Below are 20,644 nucleotides of genomic sequence, written 5' to 3'. Positions count from 1 at the left end.
GTTGCTCACCCTTGCTTTCTTATTTCATCACACAATAACAGATAGACAAGATGAACATGACCAAGCTCCCAATTCGCAAACGGTTAGGAAACGTTCCGCAGTTTCCTGGAGGCGTTGATGCCGCTGTAGCTGAGGTAGGAATTACCAATAGGCTAGGATTTCAACTATTGATGTACCAGACTTATGTATATTATGAATGTAATAATGGAAAAGAATATGTAAATTTATTCAGAAACCCCTTTTGAGGTGTAATGACTTATAATTGTGGTATAAAATGACTTGTGTTATTTTGGTATTAATCTATGAGACTATAACTTGTGGTGTGTGTGTATATTGTGGGGTCACAGTACGCAGTAATTGGTTGTTTATTTAGATTAAGTGTTGTTAAGGGAAATGGAACTCGTGACAACCCAGATCCCCGACCCCGGATTTGGGGGTGTTACATACAACGGACAAAACATTGAAGATACTTCCTATAGCTAGTCTGCGCGTGGGAACAGATTTCTGGAAATACTTGCAAGGAAAAAACTTTATGTCGTTAGCCGACGTACTTGGGCAAGCTGAATCCTTCAAGGCAATTGAACAATCGCTGGCTGAAACTAAAAATAATGATGGTGTGAGCAATCCCAAGGGGCGAGCTAAGAGAAGGGATAGGCCGGTAAGTCCAAAATATTGGCATAACGCTTGCAGTCCTGATAGGGTCAGTGCTACCAACTCACGAAGAGAATGGAACCCACAGTTGAACTTTTAATATTGGAAAATGGTTCAAGGATCAAAGTTGTTGAGGAGGCTATGGTGGAGCGTGAAGGAGATGTGGTACAACGAGAAGTTAATATAGAAAGGTTGGAAGAAAGGAGTGAATCCTTTCAAATTTTAAATAACCCTCCTGAGGTTGATGCTCCCCTAAAGAAGGATGCGCCCTCAAGGAATGAAATGCTAAAAAGTTAATGGGAGGTTGATGCTCCTCCAAGGGAGGACGCGCCCTCATGATGTGCAATGTTGGAAGCATTGCCTTGTCCTGAGGTTGATGCTCCTTCAAAGGGTGTTAGTGTTTGTGCCCTAGAGACAACACTATTATGTTTATATTATGAAACATTTGGATTATTAATTATGATTCTATGGATTATTCTTTAGTAATTTATTATATCTTTATTTTCTGTGATAAAATGTTAGATTAATAAATATCCTTGGAATATGATATGTAAATCTATATCTCTAAGTACTTGACTTAGAAATGAGATTATGAGAATAGTATTGATATTCCTAAAGATCCTTAGTCAAGTATTATTGTTAAGGGACGATAATAAATACGTTGAGACTAGTGTATTTGTTGACTGATGATCACATCTCATTGATCATAGGCATGACGATACTAAAAGTCAAAACACAGGCACATGTATTAAATACAAGATTCTGGATTGACCCGTTGTGAGATACTACATGTTTAAAGTGTCATAAGTTAATCTCACAGTGATAATGATGTATTGGTCCTTAGACCTGAAATCATTATATTTCTAAACGAGAATTAATATACTTTGATACTAATGAAAGTTATCCTTGACCGGGTAATAATAAAAGTAGACATTGGGTGTATTATGAATCGTATGAGAAATATGAATGATCTAGATGGGATTTAGCCCTCCTATATTAAAGAAGTGATATTATTGGCCTCTTGATTGAGTAAGACTATAAAATGCATGGTTGTGATCAAATACTGATTTGTTTACTAGTTTACTCATTGATCAAGGAAAGAAGGATTAAACGGTAACAGTGGATGATACAATGCATGCCTCGAGTTTGATCTATAATATAAGGCTAAAGGGATTATATTACATTGTACATTATTCATAAAATGTTTAATTTAATCACCAATTATTATTATTACTTGGGGAGCAATGATGTATTACTAGATGTCACTCATTGTTTATAATTTTATTATTGGAAAACTAAATTATTGCCAACGTAATAATAACCTAAAGGGTCACACACAAAGAAAGTTTAAAATGGAGTGTTATTTAAATTATGAATTTAAATATTTTATTATTATTATTAATTCGAATTTAATTATTAAATTAATTAAGTGAGATTTGATTAATTGTATATATATTAGAATACGAATTTAATAATAATCTAAACCCAAAATTAGAATGAGTCTTTTTGAAGCTTATTAGGTTTAGGGTTAGGCCCTAATCCTCTCTCTCCTATATATATATATTAAGATGTATATTTTCAGGGTGAGAAGTTGAATCACGTTTTTAGAGAAAAGTTCTAGCAGCTCTACACCTTAGAGAGAGAGAAAAGAGGCAACCAAATCGGTTAGTACCGGCTCCGGTGATCGTTGGACGATCGAACGTTCATGTGGATACCTTGGATAGCAGATCTTCGAAAGGAGGGCTGCTGTGGTTCATCAAGATCAGATCATCCACTACAATCAGAAGGAAAGCTTTATTTAAGGTACATGATCCTATTCTTCATAATCATCTAGTCTTTATACATAGATCTTGCGGTAGGGATTCAAAAGTTATTATTTTTCGCTGCATTTTATTGAGCGAATCCCTAACAAGGAGGACGTGTCCCCAGGCTCTACAATGGCTGAAGCTTTGCCTTGTCCTGAGGTAGATGCTCCCATTAATGAGGACGCACCCTCAAGTGAAAAGATGATGATCGAAGATCCTTGGCATTTTGAGTTTGATCTAGATTCAAGAATTCCTCCAAAATATTGACCTTGAAGATATTTTTATGAAGTTTTGTTAAATAGGCTCTAGAAACCTTCCAAAAATATTGGTCTTATAATTGGTTATGATACATGAAGGTTTTGTAGAAAACCCTTGTCGAGGAAACTCGCTCCTCTTAGAGAGGACACGCCCTGCAAGGATGAAGATCCTTGTCGAGATAGAAGCTCCTCTTAGAGAGGGCGTGCCCTGCAAGGATGAAGATCATTGTCGAGGTAGAAGCTCCTCTTAGAGAGGATGCACCCTCCAAGAATAGAGACCTTATCGAGGTAAACGCTCCTCTTAGAGAGGACGCACCCTGCAAGGATGAAGATCCTTGTCGAGGTAGAAGCTCCTCTTAGAGAGGACGCACCCTCCAAGAATAAAAACCTTGGTCAAGGTAACTTACTCCTCATAAGGAGGATGTACCCTCCAAGGATTATTTCCCTTGTCGAGGTAAGTCGCTCATCTTATAAAGGACGCATTTTCAAGGATAAATACCTTGTCCAGATAAATGCTTCTCTTACAGAGGATGCACACTCGGGGGGTAAGACGCCTATGATTATTTTTGTGGCATCACATAGTGCCCCGGGCGTAAGATAGATGCATTTTCCTCAAAATCAGGAAAATGACCAAACTCGAGGATACAATCGACTTCAAGAAAATTCCTTCGAGAAGATACCTCCTTACAAGATCAAAGAGGTAGCCTTAAGTTCTGGTCACACCTCCCTCTTAAAGCGCACTCTTCTATAATATTGTTCTCAGGATAATGCCTAGTATGCTTATTATTGTTCTTAGTTCATAAATGAAATTTTTGATTGAGGACCCGTCAATGATTTTGGGTGTGCGCAAAAAAGGCTATTATTGGATGAAATACTTGAGGATAATCCCCATAATATTGTCATAAGATTACACTTTGAAGTACGAAATTCCTTGTGAGAGGTGCACACTTTTGTATAATATCTCTTGTTTCTTATGCCGAGTTAACTCATATAAGTTTAGAGATGTGGTGCATAAGTGGTAAACCTCTCTTGGTTGAGAACGCGTCTTCATAGAGGAAGATGTGGAGGACGTACACTCATGAGATTGAAGGATGACACAAATTTTTGCTTGGATTTAGATATTAGAATTCCAATTTTGTTTTCAACTTCATGTGAAATTCGGGGGGTAGTTGTTATAGCAAAAAATTGGTGATGGATCATTTCAGGTCAAGAACAGGTCAATTGGAATCAAATTAGGGCAAAAGGATGAATGATTAGTTTTAGGCCCCAACGCGTAAGGGGAGGACGTGCCCTAGAGTTAGGACGCGTAAGGGGAAGACGCGCCCTAGAGTTAGGACGCACCCTCATTTAATGAAATGCAAGATATGGACTATATTTTGGTTTAAGTTATAACACAACAGAAGTGGACGCGTCCTAGGAGTAGGGTGCGCCTTAGTCAAGTGGAATGCACTACATGGCTTGTTTGGATGAACATACATGTCCTCGCTCCGGGCTTGTCCTCGCTTCGGGCTTGTACTCGCTCCAGACTTCTCCTCGCTCGGGACAAGGAAATGAGCGTGTCCCCGTTCAGGGCTTGTCATCGTCAGGACAACGTCACATGTTTGTCCTCGCTCTGGACAAGGCAAAAGGCTTGTCCTCGCTCAGGATGACGCAACAGGCTTGTCCTTGCTCAGGACAAGGTAAAAGGGCTTGTCCTCGCTCAAGACGATGCAAAGGCTTGTCCTTGCTCAGGACGATGCAATGAGCTTGTCCTCACCTGTTACAAGGAAAAGAAGAACAACCTCAGAACAAGGCACACATGGAGAGAACAATGGAGATTATTTTCACTAACATATTTGTTGTAGGCACTCTTTGAAGAATTCCCTCCTTGAGTCGGTCAAGGCTCAAGGAGGGGGATGTCCGTGAAAAGTTTGAAGGCCTCCAGGGGTATGCCTGATGATTGAAGGCCTCCAGGGGTATGCCTGATGATTGAAGGCCTTCAGGGGTATGCCTGATGATTGAAGGCCTCCTCCTGTATTCAACGAATGTTCTCATTGGGGATTCAGGGTTTAATATTGTTGTGTGCTTTGGGAGCTCTGTTCTTACATTCAACGGGTGTCCTCATTGGAGAACTTTGGAGTCGTCCTGCACTTTGCACCCAAGAGCTTGGGATCACCTGTCCTGTTATCTGGTGGGTTATCCTCATTCGGGGGACAGGAACGTGTCCGACATTTGGGGTGAATCAGGGCTATACCTGCATTCGTAAATCAAGGGAGATAGCCGTATCAGAGTGTTATCCTTACGCAGGAAATCCACTATCCGTGAAGTCCTACGATTACGGACGAGTCTGGGGCTTTCGCGGTTGGACCTTATAGTTGGACATTCCTAAAACTGGCGGAAGAAGGATTCTGGAAGGACTTCTACCGGGCCTAGGAATTTAAAGTCTAAGCCCATTAGATTTCTTGTTCCCCAAGAATTACGTCAGGCTTGATCCCTATATAAAGGGTACGTAGGCATATTGAAAGGGGTTGGAAGTTGAGAGCTAAAAAAGAGTCACCACCAACCCTAATCAATCTCAGCCCCCAATTTATCACAACCACCACACTCTGCTCACTTTTCCGGTAAAGAACCACTGTCACAAATCTTGATTCCGGCGAGAAACTTCAAACTTTATTCTTATCAGATTCCTCCGTCAACAGTGACCATCCTATTTATTATTTTTATAATCAATTATACTATATAATAAAACATGTGAAACTTAAAAAAAAACTTATATGAGCTGGCTAACATATTAGGGTCCCCTCGCATTTAAATAAGTGCGTAATTGTTTCTTCAAAATGTGCATCCTATTTCTACTGTACGAGTACATGTATAGAAAGCTGAAAGCATGTCCCGTAATGAATTGAAGCTCCTGTTTTGAGTTGAAAGAACCTCAGTAACAAAAAATTCGCAGCTAAATCTTCCATAAATACCAATCAGCATATATTTCTTATATAAGTAAAACTAGCCTTCTCAGCATGTCTTTAATGCTATTCAAGAAATTCATGTTTAGTAGACAAAAATTTAACATGAATGGAATTTCTCCTCCAAGATTGTTGAGAAATAAAAAGACCACTACTAATGTGTTATTCCCTATCGATCAGGTTTCCAAACACTTTTCACTACAAGAAAACCGGACTTTTACCACCGATTTGAGTGTTGGAAAACCCCATTTTACTCCTGGTGTTTCATCTAGTCCTCATCTGTGTGCAAATAATAGGAAGAATAGTGGTATAGTACTCGAAGAGGATTTGATATCGTTTACTGATGATCAGCCAAGTTCCAAGATTTATAATGGTCTCGGAATCATTGATTTTTTTGTGGGAAGAAGCTTCTAATTACTGGTGCAACTGGATTCTTGGCAAAAAGTATACGTGCTTTCTATTTTCTAATTCTTACATATATCATCAGTACACATATGTTCAATCGCCTGCAAGCATGCATGGCAATGCATTGGGTCGAAGGACCTGGTTCTTTTGATATTTAATAATTTATGCTATGTACACTTATACAGTTCTTGTGGAGAAGATTCTGAGGACCATGCCAGAGGTGGATAAGATATATCTGCTTATCAAAGCCAAGAATGAGGAAGCTGCAGCAGAAAGATTAATGAATGAAGTATGTCACTTTAACAATTATTTTCTTGCTTTGATTTTGTCGCTTCCATTATTAGTCCATGAAGATTGTAGAGGGACCTTATGCATATATCCTGTACCAGTGTTTGAGTACAGAGCTCTTTCAATGTCTACGAGAGAAGTATGGAACATTATTTGAAAATTTCATCTTGAACAAGTTGGTTCCTGTGGTTGGAAATATGTGCGAAACAGATATAGGCATGGAGGAAAATGTAGCAAATCGTATAGCAAGAGAAGCGGATGTAATCATCAATTCCGCAGCCGCTACAGCATTCGATGAAAGGTACACATTGGTTTGAAAAGAAGTTGATGTATTGTATGTTCCAGCTACAATGTTTTATTTGTGCCAGGTATGACATTTCTCTTGATATTAACACCGGAGGAGCTGCTCGGATAGTAAGCTTTGCTAAGAAGTGTGAAAACTTGAAGTTGTATGTGCATATATCAACAGGTAATCAGCTCAACATATTACAATTGGCTTAAATCTCAAAGTAGTCACTAAATTCATGGTCATATATCAAAAATACCACTCTAGTTATCGGGGACTCGATTGCACCACTCTAGTTGTGAGTAATGACAACCCCGTTAAATTTTAACTGTTGACCTAACGGAAGGCCATGTGGCATAGTTGACTGTCCTGAAATGATTAAAAAATATATTATTTTGAAATAGACATCCAGCTAAGTTATGATATATATACACATTATTATACAGACATGTGTGTATATATCTGTAGTGCAGTTAAGTGAATGTGGGGGTGCAATCCTTTTCATGTTAGCCATTGTACTAACATTTGTAATTATAAGTGAATGTGGGGTTGTTATGGAAAAGTTAAAAGCAATGGAAGAGACGTTGGTCAAGGGCAGGCAAATGCAAGATGATTGTTTTGCTTTTGTAAAGAAGCTTGGTGTTATTGTTGAGTCACTCAACAGAAGAGCAGCTCCGAGTCCCCAAGAAGCAGACCTTGTTTTTGACACACCTAACTACAAAAACGCTTCCCAAAGGTCTTCATCGTCTCCCACTGCACCTTACAACGGAGTACTTCACATTGAATACTTCTGAAAGACACTTTACAAATTAGTAAATGTGTTCTTGCAGAGTCGAGTACTGTGTATGTTCTGTTGGAATGAGGCTTAGTTTCTACCCTTAAAAGTTCGTGGAGGGAAAAGGAGGGTTATGAGGTTGACAACATTGCGATAGAAAACTCTTGGAGTAACCCAAACTTTGAACTGTCAATCCCCTCTAACAAGGTCATTGAAGAAGTAAATACTCTACACAAAAACCCATCCATCTTATTCGAATATTCAGTTGAGGATACTGAAGCCTCTAAGCCATTTGACCTTGAGTTTAGGTGGATAAATCATGTTGTTTGGTCATCTCCAAAGGCACCATTTTCTACTAGCAGGTTTCTAACAGGAAGTGGGAATGAAAGGGGGGCTATAGCTATCTCCTTGGAATCTAGTAGACGGAAAGGTATTATCCAAACTGATGATGTAAGTGAAGAAAGATGTGGGTTGCGGGTTGATATCTTTCAAGTTGTCCCATGATATGTGAAGGTTTATTTTCATACTACACAACTATTTGTAGATGAACAAGCCCAGACTCTCGGAGAATTTGTTGAAAAGATGCGTGTTTCACCGTCTGAAGACAAGGAGTCTCCTGGTGTCATGGAGATGGTCCTAAGATTACCTTGTGCTGTAAAGTCGAGAAATGCCACCTGAGCAGCCACCTGCTTGTCTTGTTCAGTTTGAGAAATGCCGCTAATATTTGCACATACATCATGGCATTCTCCTTTAATAATCCCATATCATATTCATCCCCAACATATATATACAGTATGATTATAATCTGTTAATATGGGTTTGTGTGTATCTCTTATATGTATCGTGTGTATGTATCTAATATATGTGTTAAATGGGTTTTCAACTATTGTTTAGATAAATGATAAATTCCATATTTATCTAGTCACGTGCCACCTACTCCTTATTTAATTAAATGAAATATGCATGTCAAAGTCAACAGCTTTCCGTTAGGTCAACAGTTAAAATTTAACGGGGCGGTCATTACTCTCAACTAGAGTGGTGCAATCGAGTCCCCGATAACTAGAATGGTTTTTTTTGATATATGACCCTGAGTTTAGTGACTAGTTTGAGATTTAAGCCTATTTAAATTCCAGTATAAGTGCAAGGGACTGAAGATATTGTCAACGAACGTTTCTTCTAAAATCTCAAAACAATTTAAAACCTATTTTGAGAGATATTGAAATTTAGAGAATCTTAAACATGAGATTTACTTGCATGATCAGTTACTAGCTCTTTTAGGACTAACAATATATGATAGATTTATATAGTGCATCTTAACAAAGTTGTATATAGTTAATACTTTTTTACCGGTACAGCTTATGTTAGTAGACAACACGAAGGAAAGATCATTGAAGAGTCCTTAGGCAAGGGACATTACGTTGCAAGCAAGGCAGATATATCTGAAGCACCACATAAACACGTCCCTGGCTTAAATATTGAAGCTGAAATGAAGTTCGCACTGGAGATGAAGGAATCGTTTAGGGACAATGAGAAGGAAGAAAAACTCAAGGAGTTGGGCATGACGAGGTCAGTTTTGTAAAACGGATCGATTCATCCCATCTGATGCAAAATCATATAAACATTGTGCTTTCAAACACATATATTTATGAAACATATAACGATTTTCCGGAAAACACCTGATAAAAAAACAATTCCTAGCTCAGAAGTTAAAATTAATACAATTTGATGAAGCAGAGCACAGAAATATGGGTGGCCAAACACATACGCATTTACCAAAGCAATGGGTGAAATGGCAGTTGAAGACACAAAAGGACACTTACCGGTGATCATAATTCGACCAACTGTTGTTGAAAGCACTTACAAACAACCTTTTCCTGGATGGATAGAAGGAAATAGGTAAGTTCTTTACATAGTTATGTTCATTTTGCGAAATCAGAACTTAGTTTTTGCTTCCAGAGTTTCTCACTTTCTTTTAATAATATGATTTAACTAATGATAATTATATCTTTTTATCTGTAGGATGATGGATCCAATTATAATTTGGTACGGGAAAGGGAAGGTTCCTGGGTTTTTATCAAGTTCCGATGTAACGCTGGATGTGGTAAAATTCCTAAATTTCTCCTACTTGTCTACTCGAAATAGATGGAATTGTCATGATTCTTATACAAGATGCATAAAAATACATTAGCATAATACTGTAGTAACTTGTATAAAAAATGACCATAAAATTTGAAAAAATCTTATCAATTGTAAAGCAAAATGTCTTACTCTCGTTATTCGTGTACTATACTAATTACAGGTACCGGCTGACATTGTTGTAAGTTCAACATTAGCAGCCATAGCTAAACATGGTCGTGAAGAAAGTAAACTAAAACATGCAAGTTCCGGTGATAATCATGTGTACCATATTGCGTCGTCAATTGCGAATCCTTTGTTTAATCGGGACTTGCTGAACATGGCCTATCAGCATTTCAGTGTAAATCCTTGTTTTGATCGCAAGGGAAATCCAATTAGGATTTCACCATACAAGTTCTTCACCTCCGCAGAAGATATGTTATTAGACATGAAGAACAGTGCGGGTAATGAAAAGAAATCTCCGATACAAGAACTTGTTAGAAGAAAGTCCATGGAACTTGTTAAGTACTTGGCCAATCTGTATCAACCTTATACGTTCTTTAACGGAAGGTGCATGTGTGATTCAAACTTAAAATCTCCTTCGATATCTAAATAGTTATGCTGAAGTTAACAATAATCTAATGATACAGTACTTTAAATTCTCGAGCACATGTTTTTGTAGGTTCGATAACAGCAAAGCCGAAGAACTAATGAAGTGCTTGTCGGAGGAAGAAAGAAAAGAGTTTGGATTTGATGCGAGTTCCATAGATTGGAATGATTACATAAAGAATGTTCATTTTCCTGGAATAAGGAAGCATGTAATGAAGGAGAGATCCTACAAGTAGATTGTTCAGAGCACCACCTATGATGCCTTAACATATTATGTAGTAATCATCCAGGCTATTCTTGTCCTTGAAATTCTAGATACGGTCACACGAGTGGAGGAGAGTTGCATCATTTTGTTGTTTTAAACATTCATTTCAATAATGAGTTGATTTTTTTGAGAGAATAATTTTGTAAAAGTAGTGTCATTTTCTGGTTGTTGTTCTTTTCATGATTCTCAATAACAATGGCTTTTCAGAACGAAATCATATTGAAAATAACAGTCTCATGCATATGGTCCACGTTTGAGTTTCTTTAAGTTAAGTCTCTGCTTTGTGTTAATCATATACATGACTGAAAATTCACATAAAATTTTACAAGAAAAACACATAGGTGACATGTTTGTAATTCCACTACTAAAAAGGGGTATATATTAGGGATGACAAATTAATCCGATCCGACGGATATCCGATCCTTAACCCGGAGATTTCTTTCTCTTTTTCACTACTTTATACATATTTCTTAATCTCCGTATCCAATCCTTTTGATAACAAATTAAAAGGACGGAGAGAATATAATTTACATAGTTTTCTTGTATTATTTGAGTAATAGTAGATTATTATGAAGATTGTTAACATTTATTTAGTGAATTATAACTTTTTATTTCAAAATCAGCTTTTATTATGTAAGATGTACTTTATATATATTTATAAAAATAATAATGTGTGATGAAATACTAAATATTATATTATCAACATATCTTAAATATTACTCACCATGTCAACCTGTGCAATGTAATGTGTTTAACTACTTATTATTTAAAATATTTTAATTTTAGCTATCATATAAATGTGATTAATAGTGTTTGTATCAATAAATAATATGTTTAACTACTTATAAGTTAATTACTTATTCGTAATTTTGAATACCCGAAAAATACCCGATCCGAAACCCGATGGATTTGAATTTGGATAACCCGAAAATATTTGGATTTGGATTTTACATTATCCGATCCGAACCCGACCCGTTGCCACCCCTATATATATATTCGTAAATTACATGATTTTTTTGGGATAGGGCTGCACATGGGCTGGGTCGGTTTGACTATTTTAACGACCCAACCCATTTAATATAGGTTATAAAAATATTAACCCATTAATCTCAATAAAATTATGAAATCCAACCCTATTAAGTATATGATGGATAGGGTCGGGTTGGGTAATAAACAGAAGACAGATAAACAAGTATGCACGTAAAGTCTCAGCAGCCAGTAGATAATTTGCGGATAACAAAAACCATACAAGTGTAGTACTACAGGGGACAAGAATTTCAATATAGTAAAATATTGTAAATGCAAGTGGGAATATGAAAGTTACCAAAAGAATGTAAAATCCAAAATAATTTTATATGAAAAAAATCAAAATAAAAAAAGGAATAAAAAAAATGTGCAGGATAGGAAGGGGGTCGGTGAATTATTAGTATTGTTCACATGTGAGTTCTTTTATTATATTTTTCATTGATTTTCCAGTTTTTGCAATAACTTGTTGCAGAATTAGAATGCAGATCTTGAAACATATAAGATATCACTTCTGAAATTTGACATTTATGTTTAGTTGCTTCTTGATTTGCCTTAGCTTCTATATCCTAATGGACTGGGCTTAGTAATAGAACCGGGTGTAAAAGATATAAAATGGATCGGGCTTAGTAATAAAACCGAGTTAGTAATAGAAACGAGTTGGATTGGTTTAGGTTTTTAAAATGATAAAATATGACTCAACCGATTATAAATGGTTAAAGTAAAAAATTACCCAATCAACTCATTGGTTTAAATGACTTGGTTTAATCGGTTTATTTCTGGATTGGGTTGGGTTGGATTGCGTGGGTTAAATGACCCATGAGCAGCCTGGGGCTACTTTTTTGTTTCCTTGATGTTGTTAAATAACCAAAAATTATCCAGAACCCCTGTAAATTGAAGGCACCACACCACACCACACCACTGACCACACCAGTATCATTTTCGACAAAACACACACACTTGGCTTGGGTTTAAGGTTCTCAAACCCCCCAAACATAAATCAGAAATATATATCCGGCGACAACCATGTTGTCTGTTGTATCTCTGCCATCAACTTCATCCTCCTCTGTTTCTCAACTCCACCGAACTGTTTTTCTTCAATTTTTTCCCCAACGCCTACTCCTCACAAGGTACTCTTATTTCCTTCACTTCTAATCACTCAGTCCTCATTTGTTTAATTTGAATTTTATTTATGCAAACTTACTGTCTTAAGTTAAGCACACTCTAGGAGTAGAGCTTGATATCGTAGTCATGTAGATATTGTGGAATCAAGAATTTGAGCTTGTAAACACTTTAAGGTTGCCAGTTTTCGGAAAATCTTAGGGGGCGTTTGGATGGATGTTAGGAATGAGAACCGGGAATGAGAATGGGGTTTTAATGAGATTGGGAATGATATGGTAATCCAATTGGTAGGGACGGTATGATTACCCACCTAAAAGGTATGGAGTTCACATTCGGCACAACTAGATTAGGAATTTATCAAAAATACCCATGTTTTCAAATTTATTTATACAAAAATCAGATATATGATATTCAAATTAAACAACTGTAATAACTGGATTTTTAGCTTTGCACCAGGTGCTACAAACTCTTTAGTCTTTGAATCTTAATTAATTTTTCTATACTTGAATTATTATTTAAACTAGAAAGTCTACATTTTGTAATAAGCATTATATGATTATTATAATTAAATTCTGTAATTTAAAATTATTTTGTGCCCCCGCGTTAAAAAGATTTTAGTTTCACCATAAGCGCCCCCTTAATTCCTTGGGAGTTAGTATTAAGAGTTGGAAACCAACTAAATTTCACATACCCTTTGTATCGAGCTCTTAGACGTGTTTGTCTAGGTGGGGAGGGTGAGATGTATGTAAACCTCACCCCCTTAATTCCTTAGGAGTTGGATTAAGAGTTGGAAACCAACTAAATTTAACATACCCTTTGTATCGAGCTCTTAGACGTGTTTCGTCTAGGTGGGGAATGTGAGATGTATGTAAACCTCACCTTGAACCTTAGTCCTTACGAGTCCTATGAGTGAAGGGGTGGTTTCATGAAAAGTGAAGCATGGGTTATAATTATAAGATGCTTGTGTTATTTCACATGTGTCAATCAATGTCAGAGTATGTTGCTTTTTTCTTTATTGCTTTACATTTATAATTATTTTCCAACTAGTTGCTTCCCTTGGTTAGAAGGAATAAAATGTTTATAGACAATAATGGAAAATATTGTGAGAGGAGAGTTCTTGGTAGGTTCCGAGGCCAAAGTGTGAAGGGGGAGAGTGTTGGGATATTCCACATCGGTTGTGGAAGGAGCATAATGCTGATTAACAAGTGTTTACCTAACTCTATATTGTGAGGCTTTTTGGGAGGTTAGCACCCAGCCACAAATCTCTGGGTCTTGGACCAAAGCTTAATGTTTGTTTGCGGCCCGACCAACTCTCTCAGGCACAAATACACATGCATGGCCAGTATGTGACTTTTTTTTACAATAGTAATATGTGCTAGTCCCAACCCATTTCAGTTTCTTAATCGATACTGACAATACTCGTTTTTGTTTTTGTTGCCGATGTGCCACAAAATACTGGCATCTTATCTACAGTAGTATTTGGCAGAAAAGCTCTTCTGAGAAATTTCAGTTTAGTAAACTGAAGTGCAGACTTGCTAGGGTTAAAGACCCTCCTTCCCCAAGCCCTGATACTTTGATAAGGGAACCTCACAAGTACTTTGATCAGGTTATGGTCACAGTTCGTGCTGGTGATGGAGGCCATGGTGCAGTTCTTACTATGCCTACCCCAAAAGCTCCTTCTAAATCGCAAGGAAAATATGATAAGGGGAAGACAAGGAAGCGAGTTTCCTTCAAACGAGATTTTGACGGTTCACTTATCCTTCCGATGGGTGGTCATGGTGGGGATATCGTAATCTATGTAGACGAGGGCAGGGATACATTACTTGAGTTCCACAAAAAGAGTCGATTCAGTGCAAAACGTGGGGGGAATGTTGATGCAATGAGCATTTTGACATCTCATCTAAGCAATGGATCTGCTGGTCCATCATTACGCATTCCAGTACCCCCAGGTCTGTGTATTACATTTTCAAGTTCAGTCTTTTGAGCTTCCTTTATATTATATGTAATTTGTCAAGTAGCGTTCCTTCTTTCATTTAAAATGTAAAATTCTAAGAATATAAAGGAACTTGGTCAAGTATACAACAGGTGGATACTACCATACATCTTGATTGTCTGTAATTTTTATTTTTACAGCTTTTTATATATCTAAGAATGGAAAAAACTATGACGATTGATTGGTGTTTCTATTTAGAAGTGCAAAATACAGTCTAGGTTGACCTGTTTCATTATTATCTACAGGGACGGTTGTAAAACATAAACGTGGGAAGTTTTTGGCCGATCTGGCACGTCCAGGTGATGAAATTCTGGTTGCAAGGGGTGGACAGGGAGGGGTATACAATCCGGCTCTCAATTAATATATGTTATTTTCATTACCTGACTCCAAGAGTTTCTGAAGAGTAAAAACATGACTCTCTTATATAGTTTTTTATATTGTGTATGTAGTATGCTTCCCGCAAACCAGTGTGTTAGCTATGGAGAATTTTGAATATGAAATAAAGACTTAGAGTGAATAAGTTTCTTTACAGTTTATGGTACCAGGAACTGTTAGTATTTTCTGATCTGTAACTTTTTTTTGATTTTGGGCAGATTAGTTTATTGGAAATGCCGGACCATAAAAAGAAGAAAATGATGACTATGACTTCAAATGTGATGAGGGATGAAAGTGATAAGGTAAAAAGTGGACTTAATTGTTATCAGTTATCACCCTATGTCATAAGCACTACTTGATATATTATCCTGAAACTAATGAAATAGTTATTCTACTTACAAATTACCTCTCTGAGCATCTCTTTGGTATTTTATATTTTTTTTATTATATGAATAATCATAACATGCTAATGTGGTTATTACATAGTGCTGCACTGCTGCTCCTCGGATTTTCCTTTAAATAATAGTGATTATGATCTAAATTTGTGTCACTAATGACGCAATAAGGTATATTTGGTTCTGGAAAAGGCAGTGTTGTTCCAACTTATGCAATAAAACAAAAGAAGTTAGTAAGGTGCCATTAACAAATAAAGAAGTATATCATCTGAATCAGATCAGCAAGTTTTATGATTTTTACTATTCTAGATGCATCGTTAATGGTTATTTGAGTTAGTAAGAAATAATATATAATACCTGTTGCAGGTTCTACTTCTTGGTCAGCCTGGGGAGGAGGTTAGTTTGCAGTTGATACTAAGAGTAGTAGCTGATGTTGGGCTTGTTGTAAGTTTTCTTGTTTCTTCGGTCTCCTCATTCTTATGTGTGCCTATATGCATACAGACAGTTTATATTGTTCAGGCACTTGTGCAAGCTTCTGTGCACAAACATGCACACACATTAATTCTAATTTAACCCACCTGAGCCTCATTAGTTAAATAGTTTTGTATTGTTTTTTTGCTAAGTTAGTTTTGTATTGTTTCATTGAATTCTGAAGGGTTGTCTGAAGAATTTGTTTTGATGAGAAACTTGTGTGTAAATATTTGATCTCTTCTCATTCATATACTTTAGACTCGTAATCTAACCTAGCTGGGAGATTTAAATACAACTACATATGTTGACTTGTTGGTAAATACTGTAATTTGCTTGTTGATAGCGAGATGTAATTTTTTACCAGGGACTTCCAAATGCCGGAAAGTCTACCTTACTGGCAGCCACTACCCTTGCCAAACCTGATATTGCAAATTATCCATTCACAACTTTGATGCCCAATCTTGGACGCCTCGATGGAGACCCTAGTTTAGGTGCAGGAGAATATTCATCTGAAGCAACATTGGCTGATTTGCCCGGTCTTATTGAAGGTGCACATCTGGGAAAGGTATATTGGTTGCTGGCTTTAATTTGAAATTCAGTAGCATACAACTTAAACTTATCTTCTTGCAGGGTCTTGGCCGCAATTTTTTGAGGCACCTGAGAAGAACTCGATTATTAGTCCATGTAGTTGATGCTGCTGCAGATGATCCTGTAAACGACTATAGAACTGTAAAAGAAGTATGTATATCCCCCATCCATTAAACTTTTACGTAGTTCTTTGTTTTTTCCAGTAATTGCACCCTGGTGGCATGTAAATTCTATATTTTATTGCAGTTTGATGACTGCATTATAAAATTGAGCATTTGGGTGGCCAGAAATATATAATTTAGTTAAACTGCTGTCTTTCGTTAGCAATATGAGGCGGAGTTTGTAAATTGAGTGGGTACTGTTATAAATTGGTCAACCATTCTTCATCTCTCTTGGAAAACCTTAATAAGTCTCCATCTGCTTTAACATTCTTAAATCTTATCTAGAACACCTGTATCCTCGTATTCGGCAATTTAAAATTTTCAAACCCTGTTTCAGAATCTCAAATCCCCAGAACTATTGTTTCTCCCACGATCTTGATCATGAATTTTCAATTTTTTTTTTGGAAATTAGACGCCTCCCTTGACTTTCAACATCTACCACTAGACTTGCTTAACAGTCAAGACATTTGCCATGGGTCCCAGTAACATCTCTTGGACTCTTTCCAACTGACAAATTTGCATGTCTTGCTGCCTGAGCTGGCCAGGAAACTTTAAAATCCCACAAATGTTTTATCGCATGGAATAATCTATTTTTCTCCTTTGATTTCAAGTTATATGCTTCATTTGGCGTCAAGTTATTTGTATGAGAATTGTCTACACATCCCAAAACTATCTTCACTGATCTTTAACTTTTAATTACTGACGACCCACTGTAATCTGATATGCATGCGACTCCATATCCAATTGGCACAACTGTCTTTACATCTAGCACTGGTTATTTTCCTTAAAATACATGGCATTTCTCCCTGACTCCTCCATTGTCTTAACATACCTTTTAAGTCTCTTAATAACCTCCATAATTCACTGTTTTGATTAATTGATCTGGCTACCACTACAACACTTTCTTATTTTCTTGTCATGAATATATCATTCCTCTCCATTTCGGGAAAAGAATAATGAAGAATCTAGTGTATATACTTGACTGAGTATATAGTATAAGAAAGATTGTGTTAAAAAATGTATAAGCATTTAGCATCCTTCCTGTGCAGTAGTTGGTTCAACATATGCTGAAAATATAAACTGGGTTGCAGGAACTGCGTATGTACAATCCTGACTATCTTGAAAGACCTTCCATTGTGGTGCTAAATAAGATCGATATTCCCGAGGTTTGTATATCTATCTTAGCATAGCATGCTATAATTCTAAATAGGTTTGATTTTCTATAAAATTATAAATTTTACTCATTCCATCTGGTAATTGATCCAATTCATATGTTAGTTTTAATGTGGGATTTCCCATGGACCCATTAACATCAACTTTCACCACAGGCGTTCAACAAGCTTCCGTATTTGAAGGAAGAAATAATGAGAATAGGAAGTGATGAGTCAAGTGCTCAAGTTGATGTGAACTCTGAAGATATACTTCAATCGCTTTCCCCATCTAATATGGAACAAAAAGATAATCTTTCTTCGGAGATCTTTGACAAGGATAGAAGAATCAAAGAAATAGAGGAATATCCCCGTCCTAATGCTGTTGTGGGAGTCAGTGTTCTGTAAGTTTCTAATTTAGTTTTTACATTAAAAACCACATGTGCTGTTCTGCCTGTTGGAAAGTTCTTATTATATTACATGAATTTTTATATGATATGCATCTTTCTTTATGAGATTGCCTCAACCCTCAATTGTGACATTATGCAAAAAGCTAATAAAACTTGTATACCTTTTTTAATGGGGGATATGTTTCACATAATCCCAAGGTGACAAAGACCGGGAATTCTCTTGTATGATATAGTGATGTTCTTTTTTTTTATTACGGACTTCTAGAATCATAATCAACTGGTACAAAAAAGACATTAGGATTTGTATTGGTACTCCTTTGATAGTTAAATTTGTTGTTTGGCCTAAACTAGAAGTGCTACATTCTTCATGCTGTGGGAATGACTGCTACTTTTATTTTCACACCCTACCATGCGTCCGCTTTAGTTTCTGTGGAAGTATTAATTTTATGCCAAGTGGGTTGTTATTTTAATTTCCCCTTAAATTACTACTATTTATTTAAAAAATTAGATATATATGAGTCATGCTCCGAAGAAACCAAGTTAAAATGGAAACCAAAGCAAATCACCAAAATAACTTGAACATATTACCAAAATTCTAATATACCCAACTGAAAATTTCGTGATTTGTATATATACAAATTGAGTGATTTGCTTTGGTTCTCAGGATTTTCATTTTAGTTTGTGTCTCATTTGAACACTTGTCTACAACACACACAGGGAGAGCAAGTCACTCATGATCTAGTCATGAGAAGAGATGCACCTTTGCCTCTAGGCCATTGCCTAATCCCAAAATACAGCATATTATTCGTATTGTAATGACTAATGTAAATGTCATACTATGTTACTGGCAGGAAGGGGACTAATATCAACGAAATGCTGAAGGAGATACGAGCAGCCTTGCGCAAATGCAGTGATTCCAGTGAAGTTTTAAATATGTAGAACATGGGTAGATGAGAACTCTGCGTATGGTATATCTTGAAGATCATTCAGTTATTGGTATTATGAGAAGTGCAGTGTCTCTTGCATTAGAGTAGAAGCTATATTGGGATTGTGTCCGCTTCCCCTGAGATATAGCAAATGTAAAGAGATTTAGAGAGGCAAACATAAATGTATCTATTTTGATCACATGTCAATAGTAGATTATAGTAGAGCAATATATTCTTAAATGAGCATCCAAAATATTATATTGGTCAGATTTTTCCTCCAAATTTATGAATATATCCAATAAACATGAAACTGGAATATCAATCTTTTACAAGTTCAATACACTTGTATCAGATTGAAATGTGGATCTTTTAGAACAAAGAAAAACATTAGCTACACCTTGAGGACTATGGGTGTGTGACTGTGTTTGTAATATATACAGAGGTCATATACTGTATGACTTTCTATGAATGGAATAATGTATTTCATAAGAAACTGATAATGTGATTAGTGGTTGAATACTTGCATATTGAAAACATGAATATAAGGTAGTGGTAGATTAGTGTTCAGGTGCATTCCTCAATCGTCCATGGCACCGTGTACAAGGTTTGAATAGCAGGTGAGGGCTGACTGAGACGTAGGCAGGTCAGATGAGCTTAAGAAGGGGTAGTATGAGAGGAAGTGGCGGACCCAAATGATAAGGCCACAATTAGAATTTCTGGCCACACTGCAACGCTCAATTTTCCGGAAGCCACGCTATACTTGCCACTAGCTTAGATCATTGTTGAACAGAGGCTTTTTGCGGCTAACTAAAATTTCCAGAAATTTTGTTAGTTCTCTTTACTAAGTCCACGACTCCACGCTACGTCTGCCACTAGTGGAGACTCTGTAGTCCATGGGGAGAATGTTAGAATTCTCCAAAAAGGAATTACAGATGTGCACAAGGATCAATGATACCTCTCCTACTTGCATACTTGTAAATGATCTTGTGTACAGTGCACGAGAGGGAACAGTCTGTAGCATCACCTGTTGATCATGGCAAATCCCAAGGCAGCAACGTGGTGTTATTTCCAAAGTCAGTTAGATATCTTCACGCTTTTATAACCAACATAATGCACAACATTGCTTCTTTAGGATTCACGGTGTTCACAGTCGGTGCTACAGACAATTGCCTTTGGTGCAGTATAATGTATAAATGAGTTGCTAGATATCCACCGTGATCACATTCAGAGCTACTACAAAAAATCGTCTTTCGTGCAGTATAAAATGATCATAGTAATTAGAGGAATTACTCAACACTGACAAGAAAATTACTAAGGTTTGATATTCGCACTTAGGCGCACAGCGTGCCATTGGTAATGATTCTACTACGGTGCCACAACTAGGGACCGGGAAGGACGCACATCTGGTGGGGGGGGGTTCCTCTGCCCCTGCGGGGATGGAGCGACAGAAGTTTTGAGAATTCAAGAGAAGGTCACGGCGAGACGAGCCGTTTATCATTACGATAGGTGTCAAGTGGAAGTGCAGTGATGTATGCAGCTGAGGCATCCTAACAGACCGGTAGACTTGAACCTTGTTCCTACATGATCCGATCAATTCGGGTCAGGCACTAGCCGTCTATTTTCATTGTTCAACT

At 36.9% G+C, this 20,644-nt stretch overlaps 1 protein-coding gene and 1 pseudogene across 2 annotated transcripts; both read left to right on the top strand.

The window, feature by feature from the left end:
- Window positions 1-532: 532 nt before the first annotated feature.
- On the top strand, window positions 533-10,369 carry LOC141700130 (fatty acyl-CoA reductase 2, chloroplastic-like; annotated as a pseudogene).
- A 1,928-nt stretch (window positions 10,370-12,297) lies between these two features.
- LOC141708382 (putative GTP-binding protein OBGC2) lies at window positions 12,298-19,277 on the top strand. 2 transcript variants are annotated; one of them, XM_074511992.1, is made up of 10 exons: window positions 12,298-12,551; window positions 14,017-14,492; window positions 14,782-14,873; window positions 15,130-15,213; window positions 15,673-15,750; window positions 16,142-16,342; window positions 16,408-16,515; window positions 17,618-17,692; window positions 17,855-18,078; window positions 18,936-19,277. In XM_074511992.1, exons 1-10 carry the CDS (start codon window positions 12,448-12,450, stop codon window positions 19,021-19,023), a joined length of 1,530 nt encoding a protein of 509 aa, XP_074368093.1. In that variant the 5' UTR covers window positions 12,298-12,447; the 3' UTR covers window positions 19,024-19,277. The 2 variants fall into 2 exon arrangements, with proteins under 2 accessions (XP_074368093.1, XP_074368094.1); XM_074511993.1 differs by having other exon boundaries at window positions 12,314-12,551; window positions 14,150-14,492.
- The last annotated feature ends 1,367 nt before the right edge of the window (window positions 19,278-20,644 follow it).

Source organism: Apium graveolens, chromosome 2 (assembly GCF_009905375.1).
Source record: "Apium graveolens cultivar Ventura chromosome 2, ASM990537v1, whole genome shotgun sequence".
NCBI classification, from domain to species: domain Eukaryota; kingdom Viridiplantae; phylum Streptophyta; class Magnoliopsida; order Apiales; family Apiaceae; genus Apium; species Apium graveolens.
The sequence above is the reverse complement of the archived record's forward strand: the minus strand, read 5'-3'. Positions and strand labels throughout refer to the sequence as shown.

What these genes read in the sequence shown, in the direction of transcription:
- LOC141708382 (XM_074511992.1), top strand. Translation starts at nt 12,448, where the DNA reads ATGTTGTCTGTTGTATCTCTGCCATCAACTTCATCCTCCTCTGTTTCT. An exon ending in TGAGGGATGAAAGTGATAAG is followed by an intron (nt 15,214 to 15,672) that starts GTAAAAAGTGGA and finishes TACCTGTTGCAG; the next exon opens with GTTCTACTTCTTGGTCAGCC. An exon ending in AAGGTGCACATCTGGGAAAG is followed by an intron (nt 16,343 to 16,407) that starts GTATATTGGTTG and finishes ATCTTCTTGCAG; the next exon opens with GGTCTTGGCCGCAATTTTTT.